This window comes from Onychostruthus taczanowskii, unplaced genomic scaffold (genome assembly GCF_017590055.1).
Source record: "Onychostruthus taczanowskii isolate IOZ18803 unplaced genomic scaffold, ASM1759005v1 scaffold18, whole genome shotgun sequence".
Taxonomy (NCBI): domain Eukaryota; kingdom Metazoa; phylum Chordata; class Aves; order Passeriformes; family Passeridae; genus Onychostruthus; species Onychostruthus taczanowskii.
Genome location: NW_024499017.1, coordinates 12,339,836 through 12,359,444, shown reverse-complemented (window position 1 = coordinate 12,359,444; position 19,609 = coordinate 12,339,836). Strand labels below are relative to the sequence as shown.

Below are 19,609 nucleotides of genomic sequence, written 5' to 3'. Positions count from 1 at the left end.
TGACTTTGCCATCCGTCAGATTTGAGATTGGTGACTCATTAATGTTTCAGAGAAGCCTTTTTGGCGATTTTGGTGTCTGCCAGGAGGGGCTGATTCCCCGCAGCGCCTCTGCAGAGGTGCAGGTGATGCAACACCGGGGCCTTGCCCTGTGCTTGTGAACTGGGATGGAAAAGTACAGCAGGATGGGGCTGGGGGAGCTGGGAGAGGCAGGATATGCATACATACACGTGTGTATGTCCTGTGTATCATACATACACGTGTGTATATCCTGTATATCATACATACATGTATGTATGTCCTGTATATCATACATACATGTGTGTATGTCTTGTATATTATACATACATGTCTGTATATCCTGTATATCATACATACACATCTGTATATCATACATACACATGTGTATATCCTGTATATCATACATACATGTATGTATATCCTGTATATCATACATACATGTGTGTATGTCTTGTATATTATACATACATGTCTGTATATCCTGTATATCATACATACACATCTGTATATCATACATACACATGTGTATATCCTGTATATCATACATACATGTGTGTATATCCTCTATATCATACATACATGTGTGTATGTCCTGTATATCATACATACATGTGTGTAGACATGTATACATACACACGGACCCGCTCTCCTTTACAGGAACTCCTTTACAGAGCACACCGAACGCACAGCGCCCATGCAGGGCGGAGAAGCGCCGCTAACACCCCTCCCCTGCGGGCACCGAGTGCCACCCGGGGCCGAGCTGCGGGGTGGCACTTGCCTCCTTCTGTCCCCTTTTGGGGCTCGGGGACGGTCGGAGGGGCCCGTGCTGAGCGCCATGCGGGGCTGAGCGGGCACCCAGCGGCTGCCGCGCACCCCGGGGGCGCTGCAGCATCCCCCGCCGCTCCTGCCCTCCTCCTGCCGCTCTCCTCCTCCTCCTCCTCCTCCTCCCCCCGGAAAGCAGCCCGGCCCACCGCCGCCGGAACAAAAGGGGCGGCCGAAGGTGGCGGCGTGGCCGCGCCCGCTGCTCCCGCCGCTCCGCCACCATGTCCGCCAGCGGCGGCAGCTCCCCCGGCAATGCCGTGAAGAAGCGGAGCCCCGCCGGCTCGGCCGCCTCGCTGGCGCAGGAGGACGAGAAGCAGGCGAGGGAGAAGATGCTGGAAGGGGCGCAGGAAAACGGCTGTGCCCGCTCGCCATCGCCCTGCGGCTCGGCGGAGGGGGTGACCCTGAAGCGGAACATCACCCTGCTGAACGGCGTGGCCATCATCGTGGGCACCATCATCGGCTCCGGCATCTTCGTCACCCCCACGGGCGTGCTGCGGGAGGCCGGCTCGCCGGGGCTCTCGCTCGTGGTCTGGGCCGTGTGCGGCGCCTTCTCCATCGTGGGCGCTCTGTGCTACGCCGAGCTCGGCACCACCATCACCAAGTCCGGCGGGGACTACGCCTACATGCTGGAGGTGTACGGCTCCCTGCCCGCCTTCCTGAAGCTCTGGATAGAGCTGCTCATCATCCGGCCCTCCTCGCAGTACATCGTGGCTCTGGTGTTCGCCACCTACCTGCTCAAGCCCATCTTCCCCACCTGCCCCGTGCCCGACGAGGCTGCCAAGCTGGTGGCCTGTCTGTGTGTCCGTAAGTAGCGGCTCGTGGCGTTCGGCTGACAGGCACGAGGGGTAGATGGGGTTTAGGGAAGGAATTCCTCCCTGGGAAGGTGGGGAGGCCATGGCACACGGTGCTCACAGAAGCTGTCCTGCCCCCGGGTCCCTGAAGTGTCCAGCTTGGAGCATCCTGTTCTGGTGGAAGGTGTCCCTGCCCATGGGACGGGATGACCTTTAAATTCCCTTCCCACCCGAGCCATTCCATGACTCAGTGACCCTCTGCAGGTCCCCGCTGTCCTACTCCACGTGGTTCCTCACTCCCCATCACTTTCCCCTAAAGATCTGCACCATCTCTCCTGCGCTACGCTGGCTGCATCCTGGGGGATTTTTGGCTACTTTGAATAGCCACAGCAGAAAATGTGTCTCCACCCGTAATAAATTGAGCATAAAATTGCCCAAACCCCAGCTGTGGGCTAGTGAGGCTCCCTGATTCCCGAGCAGCGTGTGATAAATGCAGCGTGCGTTTTTCCCGGGAGCTGGAATAGGATTTCTTGTGCTTTCCCACAGGACCATGCAGGGTAAAACCCCCTGGTTCCCAGGCTCTGCAGGGCCGGTGGACGTTGGTGTGCGGCTTTGGGTGAGGATAACAATTATCTGTCACCAGCAACTGGTGCTGAACACGCCCCTGAGCTGAGCTGCTTTCAGCACCAGTTGTGACAGGAGGTATTTCCATTTCCCGGCCGTGTGCGCGCTGATACCGCGCTCAAAACCTGATGTTGTGGGGTTTCTTTTTGCAGCAAACTGTCTGTCTGTCTGTCTGTCTCTGGGGCGGTGCCTTGCAGAGAAGTTCGGTCACGATGGGGTGAATTCAGGGCCGGGGATGCCAACCTGGGCGCACATATCTCTTCTGATGCACTTTTTATCACCTCTCTGCTCTTTTGGGGTCTGCAGTTTTGCCATTCAAATCCTATTTTCATCCTATTTGCTGTTTCTTTGATGACTGCAAAGTCACCCCATCCAAATTCCCAATCCTTTAAATACAGTACCATGCCCTGCCTTTTCCCTCCTGATTTCCCATTCAATCTGTTCTGCTCCACTGGAATTTAATGCCATTATAAAGATGTTTTTTGGGAGAAGATATAATTTTTGTGAGAGCTTTATGAATCATTTATCCACTGTACAAAATCACAGCCAGGTGGTCTCTACATTTTTGCATTTTGAGTGATGAGGAGGAAGCTGCTCATTGGTGCTGCCCTTTCCTGGGATTGTGTGAGATTCCTTCCCCCTCCGAGGATCTCAGGCATCCCAAAGCTGCAGCACATGGTCGTTATGGGAAGATATATTGTCTGGAAATGTCTCAGAGCCAGCCTGACCCGGGCTTTGGGAGGTAAATTATATGGCTAATTATAGGATTGATAACAGGCATGGCACGGGGTTGTGCTTTCTTCAGGCAAGATTGAAACTTCTCAGTCCCCAGCTGAATTTTTAGGAATATAAAGGCACCTGGGCAGGCATGTGGATTTCCATCCAAATTTTTTACAGTGTGGAGAGTGTTTATTAGGGAAATCTAACAATTTTTTTAACTAAGAAAGCTGTAAGGTGGTCAGGGAATAGTCGTGCTGATGGGTGTGTTGCCTTTTGGAAATTTGATTTTCAGGCTTTGCTGCCAGTCTGCACTGTGCTTTCCTCAGGAGAGGGACTGGGATGCACGTGGCATTTGTGTTCCTTGCTGATAAACCAAGGAATTAGGATATAATTTAAGGTTTTCTTGCTGTCTTATGGCAAAGTTTTGCCGTGCAAGCACGGATGGAGGAGGCAAAGCCTTTGAGGATGTGTTTCTAACCAAAAGTGACTTTTCATCTTCAGGACCATTCCCAAAACAGGTCTCTGTTCCCAGGGCAGGGCTAAACAGACCTGCCCACCTTGGCATCTGTTCGCTGGTGGGGATTTGCAGCACGAAACTCCTTGGAGCCAGCTCTCATTCCTGTTCATGCTCCTCCAAGGAAAGTCTCCAGCCTTCCTTTGGTAGCAATTAGGGTTTCCCTGGGGCAGAATTTGTTCTTGAACCTTTCTCCTGAGCTGCCAGGGGAAGGGTTTGGAGTTCTCCAAATCTGCATCATCCCCATGTGTTTCTCCTTTAAGCTCTGTTTCCCCTTGCACTGCTGGCTCTTGGTTTGTTTATGCTTTGGGTTAAGTTTGGGGTTGTCTCCTTTGCTCCAGGAGGTTTCTTCATCCTGCAGCGCCTTCAGCAGGGCAGCTTTTGGGAACTTTGATTCTTGGAACTTTGAGTTTTGGAATCAGCTTTTCATCTCCCCGGTGCCAAAACCACACCGTGACCCAGGAACAATAAATGAAATAAATCTGCTCCAAGGGCTCAGGCAGCCACACAACACTTGTGGGGACTCACAAACAGCTTTGTTCAAACAGAAACTGCCCAGAGAGAGACTTTTTATTCTTTTCAAAAGCTCTGGAGTAGAAAAAAAATGACCTATTTGTGCGTAGGCTGTAGCACATACATGAATGAGTTACCTCAAAATGGGGGAGAGCAGCTTGGGAAGCAGCAGAGGAATTTGGGACCTGGGGCTGGAGTACAGTAGCCAAAATCCAGCCTTGCAGAACAGTCCCAGCTCTATTCCTTGCAAAGTTTGTATCTCCACACAAAATGCACTTGGCTGCACAGTTTGTAGTAAGAGGAGGAATAACTGAAGTTATTTGTTTCTACTCTGCTGCTGCTGAAGGGTTGAATAAATCATGTGTTGTTCAGAATTTGCCACCATGAACTTCAGAGAGTGAATTAATGCATTAAGAGAATCTAAATCACAGCCTTGAGTGAAAGGAAAAAATTGTTGGAAGAGGGAATTTTGTTCCCCTGGAAGGTGCTGAGGAAAACAAGGTGGGTGGTAAGGAGAATTTACCTACAAATGGGTATTTTCTGCCCTGGAGGTTGTAATCTACACACAGTTGGTGTGCAGGGCTTCTTTCATGGGCACCCGGAGTGCCTGTGGTGTTTGCCACAAATAACAGCTGGGAATCCACTCCAGGGAAGTCTTCCTGGAGCAGGAGGGGTCAGGCTGTTCATCCTTAGCCTGCCTCATTTCATATTCCCCAAAAATTTGGCTGAAGACTTTGCAGGCTGCAGGTTACTTGGGTGATTCAGAAATTGAGCATCTCTTTTTAGCTGTGAGATTGGATGGTTGATACTTTAAAACTCATAACACAAAATCCATCCGTGTTTGGTACACAAAAATTGGAAGTTCAGGAAACAGAGTTTGTGCATTTGTGTGAAAACCCAGGAATAATTTGAATTCTCTCACTTCTGAGTTAATCTCTAAACCAATTTACCCCTTCTGTCGTGGTTGGAGGGACAGTTATTAGGTGCTGAATTTGCATATTCAATGATCTACATTACAGTGTCAATATTGGACATGGCAAAGAATTTAACTTTGGATTGTGTGCTGTGTCTCAGGTGTGAGTGGCTCAGGTTTGCTTTCCATCCTGCTGCCACTTTCATGAACATTTCTTCAATTTCAAGCTGATAAATCCTAACAAAAATCAGTAAAAATGACCAGTGCCCCCTGTGTGTTCCAGAGAGGGCTCAGGGATGGAAAGTGTTAAACTGATTCATTAAAGATGCTGTGGCTATTCCTCATTTCCATTGTTAATTTGCAGATTTCCTGCTTGCACAGAGGCACCTTCCCAGGTTTGGGTTGTGGTGCAGTAAATCCATTCCCTGTGCACAGGGAGACAGGAATGAGGCTGCTGCCAGCTCTGAGCTGGTTCTGGTGTTCCACAAGTGCCTGAGCTGTTCATCCCACACATCCTCACACCCTGAGAGCCATACACAGCTTCTAGAATTCCCTGATTTCCTGACAAGAAAATGTGCTCCACAGTGGAAAACTGGGATTGGACTTGGTAATTAATCCTTATGGATCCTTTCCAGCTCAGGATATTCTGTTGTTTTAATTTTGTTCTTGCTCGGTAATTAATCCTTATGGATGCTTTCCAGCTCAGGATATTCTGTTGTTTTAATTTTGTTCTTGCTCCTCACTGTCAGATCAGCAGTTTCACAGTTTGCTTCTGAATTTGTGTCTCACTTAGAGACATTTAATTAGATATGCAAATGTGGCACTAATAACCCCAGCACAGCAATATCAAAGCCAGGGAATTTTAATCTTCCTCAAAATTTATCTAAACTTCCCTCACTGCTTCTGGGCTCTGCTGTTGGACATTCCTCCTGCAGGGCTGGAATTGCAGGGAATGCTGATGAACTCCTCATTTGTCTCTTCTGTTCTGAGCAGCCAGAGAGTGGAAGGATGAGCAGGAGGCAGGTCTGAGAGCCCTTGTCCTGTGGAAGTGCCTGATGCTCCTGAGAGAAGGAATCCAAGCAAGGGTAGCTGCCAGGTTGTCCAGGAGTGAATATCCAGTGTCAGCTTTCCACCCAGAACTCACAGATCCTGTGGGATGCAGGAGTGTCTTTATTTGACACCAAGCTTTTGCTGCCAGGCTCAGCTCTTTTACAGGTGTGTGGATTTTCACCTCATCAGATATTAACTGGTGAAGAGCAAACACAAAACACACCCAGGGCCTGTCTGCCTGAGGTGGGTTCGTTCTGCAGCATTGCTGCTTTCAATTAATCAGCCAGGACAAGCTGGGTGTGAAGCTTTGAAGATTTATTCTTCCTCCTCCAGAAAGGTGGATTAAGGGACTAAAGCTCCATCAGCAAATTGCCCTTGTTGGAGTGGAGTGGAAGGAAGGGGTCTGTGGAATCCCTGCTGGATGGCAGAGGCTGCAAGGCTGAGGTTGCTTTTTTAATCTGTGTTTAATTAGAGCAGCATTAATGAAAACAGGCTCTGACACTCGCAGGACTCTCCAGAAATCAATGAGAGCTTGGAGGGCTCTTGAAACACACAGGGAGCAGCCACTGCAATTCCAGCACCCCTCTCCTGGCTCTCACAACAATTATCCCATTAAATGTTACTGTGTTTGAATGATTTATGTTGGACTCAGAAGGATCTCAGTGATTTCTTCTCTGGCATGAACAAATTGGGAAGGCTTTTGTGGAAAACCCCTCCAGGGTCAGCCTCATATAAAGCAGCATCATTTGTTTTGAGTATTCCAAGAGTTCCATAGTCCCAGGGTCAGATGTGGCCACAGGTCCAGTCCAAGGGATGGGAAATTCAGGTTTTCCAGCCAGGATGCAGAGCTGAATTCCGTGCACATAAAATAGCAGCATGTGCTGCTCCCTGTTGGGAAGATGCTTCTGTGAGGTGAGCACGGAGGTAGTTTGGGCTGGTTAATATGCTGGGAATGGGAGAAATAGGGAGAAAGAGCTTTTCCATATCTTTCTCCCTGTATTTGGTTTGTCTTCCTGAGGTAAAGGGTCCTGTTGGTGGAATTGCTGTGTCATGTCCTCTGGAAACCTTGGCAGTAAATCACAGCCTTCTTCCTAAGGAGCCAGAATAGCAACTCCTGCCTCTAGATTGGAGCCACCTCTCCCAACACTGAGGAATTCTTTGGAGTTTTCCTGTGTCATTGTCCTGCTGTTATTATGGGATAGGGGTGTTGACCTGTTCAGGGTGCCTGGGGTTGTTTGCTGGGACATGCAGAGCTCCTGGCCTCAGTGTGGGTTTGGAGACTCCTTGGTAGGGCAAGTTTGCCTCCTCCTTTGTGGATGCACCACTCCCTGATTGCTGTTTTGGGAAGAGGAATAAAAGAGAACTGGGAAGCATTGCCAGGGATGTTGATTATTATAAGTAGATTTTAATATAGACACGTTTGCTCTGGGGCCAGGAGCTTTCCAACAGCCTCATGTGCCCCCAGGCCTTTCCATTTCCAGGACTGACTGCCCTGGGTGTTAAGTTTCTCCAGGGATTTGTCCTTGCAGAAATATCTGCAAAGATTTTTCCCTCTGCTTTTTCCCTTCCCCACCTTGCAGGGCACAAAAGTCTCCAGTCAATACCTGCCAAGTACCTGAATATCCTGAAGCATGTGCCTGTGACCTTGCCTGTCACATGTTGGAATGTGCAGTTGGAAACAGTCACCATAGATTTTTGGGAGACACTGTAACATCCTAGCTGCTGGAATACAAAATTGGTGGGGCATTCTTGCCTTGGTGAATTGATTTTCCCATGGGTTTAATCCACTCTGGTCAGTATAACTTAATTTTTCCTTTGTCCTTTGTGGATTAACTGTCACCTGCACTTCATGTGGCAGGAAAGGAGCAACTTCTGTTGTGGAGTGGGGAAAGGAAAGTTCTGGGAGTAATTGTGAGGGAAAATCAGCATCACCCAGTGGCAGATGGTAAATGGGAGCATCATCTTACAGTGGTGAGGGCCAGGCATTTTGGAAATGTGAGTTACAGAGTCATACATGATAGAACAGTTCACAGTCCTTGTTTTCCTGGCAGGGAAACTGATGGAGGGGATTTCTCTTCAATTTCCCTTCAATTTCCCTTCAATCTGTGGCTGTTTCCATAACTTCCCAACTTGCTGCATGTTATCACTGGGTCCTGTGATACCACAAACAGGAATCCCATGGGAATTAAGAGCAAGTTAATGAGTTTAGTGCCTTAAAGGCAGCTAATTCCACACACTTATCCATGTTCAGAGGTGTACATGGAATCACACTGCCAGCACCACAGGTCGGGCCCAGGAGGTGACATTAGGGACAAAAGGGACATTGTGCAAGAGTGTGTGACCCCACAGGCAGCTGTGCCAGTACCTTGGGAATTCATTCCTGTGCTCATTCCAGAGATTTCACCTGCAGAGCAGCTGAGGAGCATCTTGGGCTGAGCAAGCTCCTGTCACCCCCAGGCAGTTCCATGTGGAATTGGATCTTTGTCCATCTCCCTTGTCCTGGGAAAGCTGCAGCTGTGCCTGTGGGACAGGAGTGCTGCCAGGGCTCTTGCATCAGAAGTGGCAGCCCAGGTTCAGCTGTGTCCAGCTCCATTCCCACTGTTTGCTCTGGGCACAGCCTCAGCTCTCCCATCCTGCCTTTCCCTGGACACGCAGGAGCTGTTGTTCCATGGATGTGTTCTAGGAGGGATTGATCCATTTATCTGTCTGCAGTTTTTCCTGTTGTCCTCGAGTTGTGTCTGGGAAAGAGCTCGGGAGGCAGCTTCAAAGGGATACAGCTATAAAATGGGAATTGTGGGTAAAGTCCTGGGTCTGGTGTCACATTAATCAGTTTGTCCTTGTTCCTATCAGGAATGGGGAATTCCCTGCCTGTGCAGGTGAGTGAGTGCCAGTGGAGCAGGTTCAGTGAGATGCCTGAAGCCAGCAGGGACTGCAGGACAGAGGAAATACTGAAGCCAGACCTGCTGGTGTATTTAGAAACTCAGATTTCCCTCTGTGGTTTGAGTTGCCTCGGAATGAGGCTGGGCTGGAGCAGTCCCAGAGGTGAAGGGATGAGAGAGCAAAAACCAGGATCTTCCCTGCCAGAGTCATGAGTAATTAATAACCCCAGCTAGATTAGGTGTAGGGGAAACTTTTGTTATTGTGAGATTGGAGAGGCCCTGGCACAGGTGCCCAAAGCAGCTGTGGCTGCCCCTGGATCCTGGAAGTGTCCAAGGCTGGAGTGGACTTGGAGCAAGCTGGGATAGTGGAAGGTGTCCCTGCCCATGGGATTGGAACAAGAGGAGCTTTAATGTTCCTTCCAACCCAAACCAGTGTGGGATTCTCTGAAAAGTCACCCCCTGTCCACCTGCCATCCCTTCAGCTTTCTAACATTTATTATCCCGTTATGTAAAGCTTTGGAGAGGGGCTGCTGGCTCAGCCAGGCCGTGGCACGTCAGGTCACGCTGAAATCCTTGTTCCTCGAATGATTCCTGAGCACAGCCCTGATGGGTCACTCCAAAGCTCTGCCTGGCTGCTGGCTGACAGGGGCTGGAGCCTTAGGAAAACACTGCAGGAATTAGGGCAGCACAGCCTGCTCTCTGTGTCAGTGCCCTGATTTGTGGTGGAGCTGTGCAGCTTTGCTGTGTTTTTCCTGGAGTGATTCAGCCGAGGCGAGGGAGCGCTGCCAGGAGGATCCCACAGCCCCTGCCTGCCAGGGATCTGGGATCAAAGCAATCAAACTTGCTGCCCTAAGAAATCCCAGCCTCCTGAGAAGCTCAGCAGCCACTGGAATTTGTCCTGGAGTTTTATGGAAAAGCTTTCATCCTGTTTGTTGTCTGTAGGATTCTTCCTGATGGGCGAGACTGGGGGATTCAGTGGAGTAACTCCACTGTGCTCCTTTAGGAAAGACAAACATTATTGTAAAGAGGGAAGAGCAAAGCAGAGGAAATGTGACTGATGACCACGGCAGAAACTTCCAGCCCTGTTTACTTTCTGATCCCAAAGTGTTTTCTCATTTTTAGGGAGTCTGTTTATCTGGCACTGATGGGGCTTTGGGGCTGAACACAGACACTTGGACTGTGGAGGAGACTTTTGCCTTTTTATTTTCAACACCACCCTCCAGGGGCCTCTGTACAGAACCAGAGCAGGGAAAATAGCCCCTAAAAATGAGTGTTGAAGTGGGGGTGAAACAGTTATTGTCACAGACACAGAATGTCTAAATGGGGCAGGGAATGTCACTGTCACACCTCTCAGGGCTGTCCTCACCACGACAGCAGCGTGGTTCCAGATGGGTGAGCTCATCCTCCAAATATCCCTCCGTAAACAAGGGCAGATTTATTTTTAGCATAATCGCTGGTCAAAGGGAATCCTGCTCCAGAGGCTGCTGCCCTGAGGATTCACTGGAGGTGCTTTCACTGGCTGAGTTGGGAATTTTGCTGGGAGACATTCCCTGTGTTTCCTTGTCCCCTGTAGCACTCTAAGGTCACTTGGTTAAGCTGTGTTTCCTCCTTGCTGCTGTCTGACCGTGTCCCTTTGGCCTGTCCCCAGAGGCAGATGTGTCCCAGTGTCCCTCTGTGGGGACAGAGCAGTGACCTCACAGGACAGGGCTGCTCCAGGTTGGGAACCCTTCAGGCCTGTCCCTGTCCCATATCTCCTGGAGGGGCCTGGCGCAGGGACAGTGGTGTGGCACATTGTCACCACAGTCACTCACCCCTGCTCCTGGCCAGAGCCCAGCTCGTGCTGTCCTGTGACCCCAGCACGGCTCTGCTTCCCCAGAAACAGCTCAGGGTCATTTCAGCCTCAGCCACACTCCCAAAGGGGCTCCAAGGGCACGGTACCAAATCCCTCTCCAATCTCTGTTTGCTGCTGGCTGTCACCCATGTGGGATGGGTTGGATCATGTGCTTTCCTCCCTGACACACGCCGCTCTCACTTCTCCACACTCGAGGTGCTCCTGTGTTGGAATGGCAGCAGATCCTGGAGATGGGAGGTGGGGCAAGGAGCCAATGATCCTGGAAGCCATTGGATCCTGGGACACTGGCACAGGCTGCCCCTGGATCCCTGGCAGTGCCCAAGGCCATCTTGGAGGGGGATTGGAGCAGCCTGGGACAATGGAAGGTGTCCATGCCATGGCAGGGCTGGGACTGGACCTGTGAGATCCTTCCAACCCCACCCACCCTGGGGTCAGCTCCGGGCTCTAAAGTGGGTGTGCAGCTCCAGCTCACACCCTCAGGAGAGGCACTGGGATGTTCTGGGGAGCAGTTGCTTGGCTCTGATCAAGAGCTCCTGTGAAAAGGAGCTGCAGGCTCTGGGAAAGCTTTTGCACGGGGGCAGAGTGAGCTGGGAAAAGATCCTGCAGGGAAAAGCCTCCAGCTCCAGGAGGAGGTTTGGGATCTGCTCCTCCCTGAGCTGCTGGTGAGTGCTCAGGCTGGGGCTGGCCAGGGGACAGCCAGGGGGACAGCAAGGGGTCACTGGGCTGGAGGGAGGGCATCCAGCATGTGGGCACTGTCACCCTCAGTGTGACATTGCGTGTGTCCATAACAAGCAGCAGGCTCTGGGGAGGGAGCAGGGCACCAAAATAGTCAATGATTTGTGAGGGCAGCAGAGCTTTGCCATTATTTGCTCTGCAGCGGGTGAAGCTCAAGCAGAAGCAGAGGCTTCAAAGCCTGGTTCAGGCTGTGCCCTGCCTGGCAGGGATGTCACACTGCCAGGAGTGAGATACAGAGGAGCTGGGGGGAATGTGGCACCAAAATACCAGGAATTAATCCCCAGTAGCTGCATTAACCACAGGGCAACTTGTGGGCAGCAGGAGCTTCTCAGCAAGCAAATACTGCTGGGGAGGCAGTGCCATGCTGGGAGAGCTTCTCCTGCATCCCTAGGAGCCCTGGCACTGCCCCACAGCGTCCCTGGCACTGCTGGCTGAGCAGGGATGGGTTTTTCCCCAGCTCCTCTTCCCACCTGCCCCAGTGCCCTGCAGGTTTTTGTCTCTGGCCCACGGGCAGGGCAGGACCATGGTGGTGTGGCCTCAGAGCCTTTGGGGTGCTGCTGTTATAAAATCACCACAGATCAGTCCTGGAGGCTCAGCCTGACTTCCCTGAGGGGTTTCCACACACCGGCAGCACTAAGTTGGGCTAATGGGACAGGCACTTGGGTGCTCAGGGCTGCAGTCAGTCCTTTTATTTACAAGCCCTCAGGAGTGTTTTCCGATGGAAAAAGTGTCATTGCCACTTCTGGAGCATGGAGCAGTGCCATGCCATGTCCCAAGGACAGCAGGCATTATTCAAAGCACTTCCTGCCAAAATAAAGGTGCAATTGAGAAGTGTGAGGCTGCAGAGATCTCAGTGAGTTTTGCTTCTGGAAGAGGCTCTGGTTGGTTGTTTTAGCAAAAGGGAATCACTGAATGGTTTGGGTTGGAAGGACCTTGGAGAACATCTCATTCCACCCCCTGTCATGGCAGGGACACTACGCCAGGGTGTCCCAGGTCCCATCCAAGCTGGCTGCCCAGGGATCCAGGGGCAGCCACAGCTTCTCTGGGCACCCAGGGCCTCCCCACCCTCACAGGGAGGAGTTCCTTCCATGTATCCCACCTAAAGATTCCCTGTGATTCTTGCTGCATTTGGTGTGTCTCCCTGGGTGCTGACCTTGTCCCCGTGTGTCCCCTCAGTGCTGCTGACAGCTGTGAACTGCTACAGTGTCAAAGCTGCCACCCGTGTGCAGGACGCCTTTGCTGCGGCCAAGCTGCTGGCGCTGGCTCTCATCATCATCCTGGGCTTCGTGCAGCTGGCAAAGGGTGAGTCCTGCTCCTTTTCCTCCTTTTGGGGCTGTGCAGGTAAAGCAGGATGAGGGGCAAAGCCCAGGACTCCAACCCCAGGTGTTCCAGAGCTTTACAAACCTCCCTGTTCTCTCAGGTGCTTGGGGGATGTTCCCAGCTTGGCCAAAGGCTGGGGTTTTGTGTTTTATTTGTGTGATTTTATATTTTATATCACTGCCAGGCTTGATTTCATGCTCCTGAAAACACTTGAGGTCTTTCCCACTTACACAAAGACTGTGCCTTCTCCCTTTGGGATTGAAAATGTTGGTGCTGCTGCACTGGGAAATCTCTTTGTAACATTTTGCTCACAGAGAATTATCTGCATGTGCAAACCATTCCCAGTCATCTTAATCCTTCCACAAACTCCCCCTGCACATTTCCCTTCATCCTGTTCCAGGTGTGCAGTGGCTCAGGCCAGCTCTGGGTCACCCAGGGACACAAGAGCCCACGAGGAACAGAGGCTGGAGCTCTCAGCTGGCACTGGCACCTGGAAAAGGAGATAAAAATGGGAAGATAAAGCAGATTTTCTGGTGGTTCTGCTGGTTTGCTTCATGCACCCATAAAATCCTCTCAAAGCAGGGAGATGGTTTGTTCCAAACCCATCTGAGTTTGTTCCAAACCCATCTGAGTTTGTTCCAGACCTGATTAACTCACAGTTAAACCAAAGTGTGGCTTTTTTTGTGCAAGTTTTGTGGGAATAAATGTTTCTTGGGGAACAGTCCTGTCCTTGTTTGCTGAAAGGGGATAAATCTCCAGGGGCTCATGTCCCTGCACAGGGGTGTGTCTGTGTGTGCTCGTGGGTCTCTAATTCCTGTCTCAGCTCTGGGAGCCAGTGCTGTCTTTGCAGAATTTCTTGCTTTGTCAGAGGTTTTATTTTCTTCCAGCTCAGTGCAGACACTCAACAGGGACATTGTTTGAGGCTTATCACAAAACACACCTCCTCCCTCTGCCCAGCTCCCCAGCCTGCTCTGCTGGACCTTTTGATTCCCAGGAGGAAAAGGATAAATCATGATAAATCTCTTTTAGTTGGTTAACATTTTACCATGAAGATCTTTACAACTGGGCTTTGTTTGCAGATAGAATCTTAATTGGCATCTTCAGAATGTGCTGTTCTTTTGGCCTTTTTGGGGAAGCTGAGCCACTTTCTGCCCTGCTTCCTCAGGTGGAAATCCATGAGATTTCCCTTGACTTCTCTGTAACCTAGAAGGGATTTCTGCCCTGTTAAAATAAACCCCCCTTCCCCTTAATGTGTCCCAGGAGTTGTTTTATTTCCTTTGAAGTTTCAGGTGGCTGTGCAGACCTTGCAGGGCAGAGAATTCCGTGTGATTTATTTTACTGCTGATCCACCTGGCAGGGAGATCAAAAGCAATTCCTGGACAGTGACAGCTGTCAGCAAAGGCTTTTGTCCCTGTCTGAGCAGCCAGCCCTCAAACCTGACTGGATCAGAGTGGGATCCTCAGGATCCACAGCAGATCCTGGTTCCCACTTTGTCCCAAGTGCCCATTCCTGCTTGTCCAGAATTCCACAGCTGGGATTCTGCCTGGGCTCCAGCATGGGTTTTATTAATCTCCTTAGGGAAGTTCCAGGCTCTCTGCTAAAAGTCCTTAAGAATGTGCAAGCTCCTTTCCTGTCCCTTCCTCAGCTCCCACCTGCAGCTTGCACCTTGCTTCATTTTCCTTTCAATCATTCCAGGTCACTCTGTACTTTTAGCAGGGATACAGCAAGAAATTGTCTTTTTTCTTCATTTTTTTTAAATTCAAAAAAAAGCACCAAAATTCCCCTTTTCAGTGACAATGGGAGAGCACTGCCCTGTCCTCCAGCTTTGTCCCACATTTCCACACCCTGTGCCCATTCCAGTGTTGTTTTTTTTGGACAAAGAGGACTCTTCCCACCAGCAGCTGGGTGACCCCATCCAAACTGGCAGCACTTTTGGGGTGAGATCTGCACCCAGCTGGTTTTCAGGGGGATGGGGTTGTGTATTCCTGGGAGGTTCTGGACAATGAACTGGTTTTACTGGTTCCTGTCCCACTGCTGGTTTGTGTTCCCAGTATCCATAAACAGACCAGAGGAGCAGCACCACATTTTTTGCTCAAATGTGGAAATTTCTGTGATTTCACAGAAATCTCTCTGCATTAACCTCCCACCTTCAGCCTTTGGCTTTTTCTCTTTTTATCCTCTGCTTGGCTCTTTTCCTGGTTTGCAGAAGAGCAGGGATCTCTCAAGGACAAAGGACTCTGTGGCAATTTTGCCCCACAAAAGAACATTTCCCTGTCAGCAGCTGTTTCCCATCACTCCTTCCCTGCCTTTCCAAAGGAGCAGGCTGGAAGTTGGTTTCCTACTCAGCCTTTCAAGTGCTTGGAGGTTGACTCAGTGGAACTCAGCTACTTGGGATGAAATTATTTTATTAATCCAAGAATGAAACTTTCAAAAGCCTTTTTGGGGCTGGAGATGCGTGGTTTGAAAAGTCCTGGATTTGGGTATTGGTTTTTAAAATCTTCTGTATGGCCCCCAGATTATAGCCTGCAAATAATAGGAATTAATTAATTAAATTTAAATAAATAACTTATTTAAATAGCTTGCTTATAGAAATAACTTACTCAAATAATAGAAATAGCTTAAAACATAGAATCAGAGTTTTTTTCTCTCCAGTATTATGAAAACAAGATTTATTTTGGTTCTCTTATTTTACCAACTCTCTCAGTTTGCTTTCTGTCCAGCTGGGTATTTTTTGGCCATATTCCTCAGCTGGGGAGTGGGATACCTGGGACTGGATCATGAAGAAGGTTTGGACAGCAGGTTTGAGGGATATTTTTGCCCTGGGTGTGACACAGAGGTCTGTGGTTCTGTCCTCTCCATACCCACACCTTAAAATTTCCCTTAAAACTGACTGAAATGGTCAAAAAATCTGTGTATTTCTTAAGGACACCCTCGTACTTTTTACAGTGAGGAAGTTCAGGAACGGTTTTGTTGTCAAAAAACTGGAAACAAACATATCACTGACATGTTTGACATCTATTTATTCCTGTGGATGATGCCTCAGGGTTTCTGGAATGTTTCTGTGCCCTCAGGCAGCTGGAGCAGGGATGCAGCTGTGATCTCTCACCAGCAGCTCTGCTTAAAAACCTGGAATTGGGCCTTTGGGACTTAGAGAAATAGAATTTAACACTGATTTTATTGCTTTTATTGGATTTATTGTCACTTTATTTATTGTCCCTTTTCTTTATCCTGGCTATGAAATTCCTGGTCTGTGGTGCCTCCAGGAGCTTTTTGGTGGCAGCAGCATTTTTCTCCCTGCCTCCCTTCCTTGGGCTGTCAGGGATGCAGAGCTGCATCTGCCAGAGCAGCTCGGGGTCACTTAAGGACAGAGCAGGCAGGTTTAACTCCAGAGCAGAGCTTAGGCTGGGCAGGAGGTTTGGGTTTAATTTGGGCTTTTTTTTCGTTGTTGTTTTTGGGGTTTTTTGGTTTTTTTTTTTTTTTTTTTTTTTTTTTTTTTTTTTTTTTTTTTTTTTTTTTTTGTTTTTTTTTTAAATTGTTGTTGGGTTTTTGGTTTTTTGTTTTTTTTTTTTTTTTTTTTTTGTGTGTTTGTTTGTTTGTAGAATGATGGAATAATTTGGGTAGGAAGGGACCTCAAAGCTCCTCCAGTCCCACCCCTGCCATAGGCAGGGACACCTTCCCCTGTCCTAGGATGCTCCAAACCTGGGAGGAAAGGAAGAGAGACTCAATTTTCCTTCCTTCTCTCTCAATCATGGGATTCTTCACACCAAAAAAAAAAAAAAAAAAAAAAAAAAAAAAAAAAAAGCAGGGAAAAAAATGTGGACTGGAAACTACTGAAAAAAAAAACCCAGGGAGAAATACAGAGGCCAAAGGGGTGTTTTGCAGCAAAAGGGATTTGGTAAGTGAAAGCAGCACCCAGATGTCTCAACCCCACAGTGCCAGACGTTTCCTTGCACCTGGAGTACTAAAAATGGCATTTTAAGAGCCAAGCTCTGCTCACTGAAGGTCTGAATCATCCTTCTGGTACTTTCAGAACCCTCCCAGCAGTGTTCAGGATTTCCAGCCACAATATTACCTTTAAAGAGCTTTTTACAAGCAATATTGGGGTGGGGGTGGCAGAGCTGGCTGGGGTTGTGCCCTGGGGCAGGGGTGTCCAGGGAAGCTGTGGCTGCCCCTGGATCCCTGGCAGTGCCCAAGGCCAGGCTGGACAGGGCTGGGAGCATCTGGGACAGTGGAAGTTGTCCCTGCCACGGCAGGGGTGGGATGGGAGGAACTTGGAGGTGCCGTCAACCCAAAGCAGTCCAGGATTTCCATGGTCAGCCAGGGCTCCTGGCACAAGGCTGGAGCTGGGACAGGAATCTGAAGCCCTGAGCAGGGGGATGTCCCCACTCAGCCCAGCCTGGCTCCCACCAGGGATCCTCCCTGGACCAAACCCGACGGATGGGGAACATCCCTGCCCGAGGAGGGCACAGGAGGATGGCAGGGACAGCCCTCCCTGCTGCTGCTGTGCCCCTGGCATCCCAAATGCCACCGCCTGCCATGCTTCTCCAGCAGGGAGCTTGGCAGGGAGGCTCCTTCCTCATCCTCCCCTGGCAGCAGGGATGGGACAAGGAAAGCAGGGACAGCTGCCACACCCTGCCCCTGTAAATCACGGCAGCCTCCTGCTGCAGATCGATCAGGTGTCAGACGTTTCTTTTCCTGATTCAGTTCCCTGAACTGTCCCTGTTTTTCCTCCTCCTTTGGGGCTCTGGGTGCAGACACCCCGTGCTGAGGGCCCCCTCTCCCCATGGCCGTGTTCCCTCTCCTCGCTGTTGGGGCAAGTTGAAAAATATTTAATTATCCTGCAATGCTTTGTGCAGGGGAAGATCGCTGCGCTATTAAAACCAGACTAGACATGACTGGGGAGCAAATGAACATTTCTGAAGTTAGGGCCCGGCACAGACACGCAGCGCCTCAGCCGGGCCCTCCCTCAGCCCTCCCGCAGCAGGGCCCCGGCTGACCCGGCACAATTACCGCAGGCTTGGCAGCTGGAGGAGCCGCAAATGGGCTTTGTGTCACAGCTCGTTACCTTAATTTGGTTAATTGTAGAGCAGAGTGCGGTGGAACAGCCGGTTCAAACCAGGTTCCGGCTCTCCGGGGTGCCGGGCACGGGCAGGGCAGTGCCTGGAGGCCGGGATGAGCTGGGGATGCCCCGAGGCCGTGCTTGGCAGCCTCACCTGCACATTTGTAACTCTTCATTTCAGCCAGATCCAAAAGCCTGGGGCTGGAATTGTCGAGGCTTGAAGGATGGAGTGCCTGGGAGCTTGTGTGGATGGTGCAGCACAGCCACTCTCCATCCTCCCCCTGCACACCCCGGCTTCACTAGGTGGGGTTGGATCAAAGGTCCAAATTAGGATCAAATCTAAATAATTCCGGGATTTTTTAGCAGGGCTTGTTGAGGGCATAAGGTTTTAAAGTGGCAGGTTTAGATTAGATACAAGGAAGAATTCTTTTATGCTGTGGATGGTGAGATACAGGTACTCCTCTGGTTATTTCGTTGTGTCCTGACACGTTGCTAAAATCCATTTGACCCTGGGGCACAGAAATGGGAAATTTAACAACTCACTGGGAGGTTTTGGGAAGCTCCAGCTCTCCTAAGGTGAGGTGGGAAGGGCAGTGAGGTGTTGGCTGCCTCAGGAGAAGGAACATTTGGCCTGAGAGGGTTTTGCCTGTGACAGATCAGGAGGATTTTGGAAGAGCTCTGGACCAGAAATGGAGTGCTGCTCCCAAGATGGGAGCATCCTCCTGGGTGGTGAAGGTGATGGTCCATGGATCAGGATGGGAACATGGAGAGTCTGAAACCTTTGAGAAGAGATATCCTGAGGGCTGTTTGAAATGCTGGAGAGCCTCCTGCTCTCCCAGTCCATCCATGTGCTGTTGCAGTAGCTAATTGCAGGCACTGTGAACAAAATGTGTCTCTTATTCCCATAACAAAAGGCCTGGAAAGAACCAGACTGGTAATTATTCAGGAAGGGCAGAAGATGAGGTGGGGAAAGCTGAGCTCGAGGGATGCAGGGGATCATATTCCACCCCTCCTGCTCAGCCCTCTGATTCGCCTGGGCTAAACTGGGATTCTGTGCAGAACCTGCAAGGCAGGAATTGAGGTTAAACTCAGCCTTTTATCAGTCTCTGCATTGCCTGGCTCTCCTCTTGCACTCTCATTTGTTTTTCAAAAGGATTGGTGCATTTTGCTGAGGAGGATCAAATACATCCAGCACATCCCAAGGGAGATGCAGGGAAGACCTTTCTGATGCAAGGAGCTGCTGGGAAAGAGGTGCCTCCAGCAGAGAGCAGTTGGGATTGGGATCTGGGCAGGAGGAACCTTGCACACCTGAGCTTTGTTGCAGCATCCCTGAGCCTTTCCAGCAGCACCTCCTGGGTGCCCAGTGCTGAGGGATGAAGGGTTAAGCTGCAGGCCCTGCTGACTGCCTTGTGATGCAGTTGCTGAGGTGATTAGGAGAGCTCTGTGCCCTAAGAGGAATCACATGGGCTCCCCCTGGGTGGAGAGGTGCCCCTCTGGATCCCACCACATTCCCTGCACTCCCTCTGCCATCCCTGTCCCACAGCCAGCCCCTCCATCAAAGACAGGGAACAAAACAACTGCAGAGCATTTGAAAGCAAAATAAATAAACCTGGGGCTGCTCGGGGAGAGCTGGGACCAGAGGCACAATCAAATCTTCTATTTCTGGCGTTTTCTTTCAAAAGCAGATCCACAACAGGAACTTTTGATCATCAGGCCCTAAAGAAGGTGACTTCTGATATCCAAACCCCCAGAACCTGACTTCCCTCAATCAAAGGGATTGCCACAGGCCTCTGCTTTAT

The 19,609-nt window shown here is 50.2% G+C and overlaps 1 protein-coding gene across 1 annotated transcript in view; it reads left to right on the top strand.

Annotated features, from left to right (window-relative positions):
• Positions 1-19,609, top strand: part of SLC7A5 (solute carrier family 7 member 5) — a 32,024-nt gene that overhangs the window by 392 nt on the left and 12,023 nt on the right. The window contains exons 2-3 of the mRNA XM_041400523.1: positions 676-1,644; positions 12,608-12,733. Of these exons, the coding sequence (XP_041256457.1) occupies positions 1,062-1,644; positions 12,608-12,733 (709 nt within the window). The 5' untranslated portion in view covers positions 676-1,061. The remainder of the gene's footprint in view (positions 1-675; positions 1,645-12,607; positions 12,734-19,609) is intronic.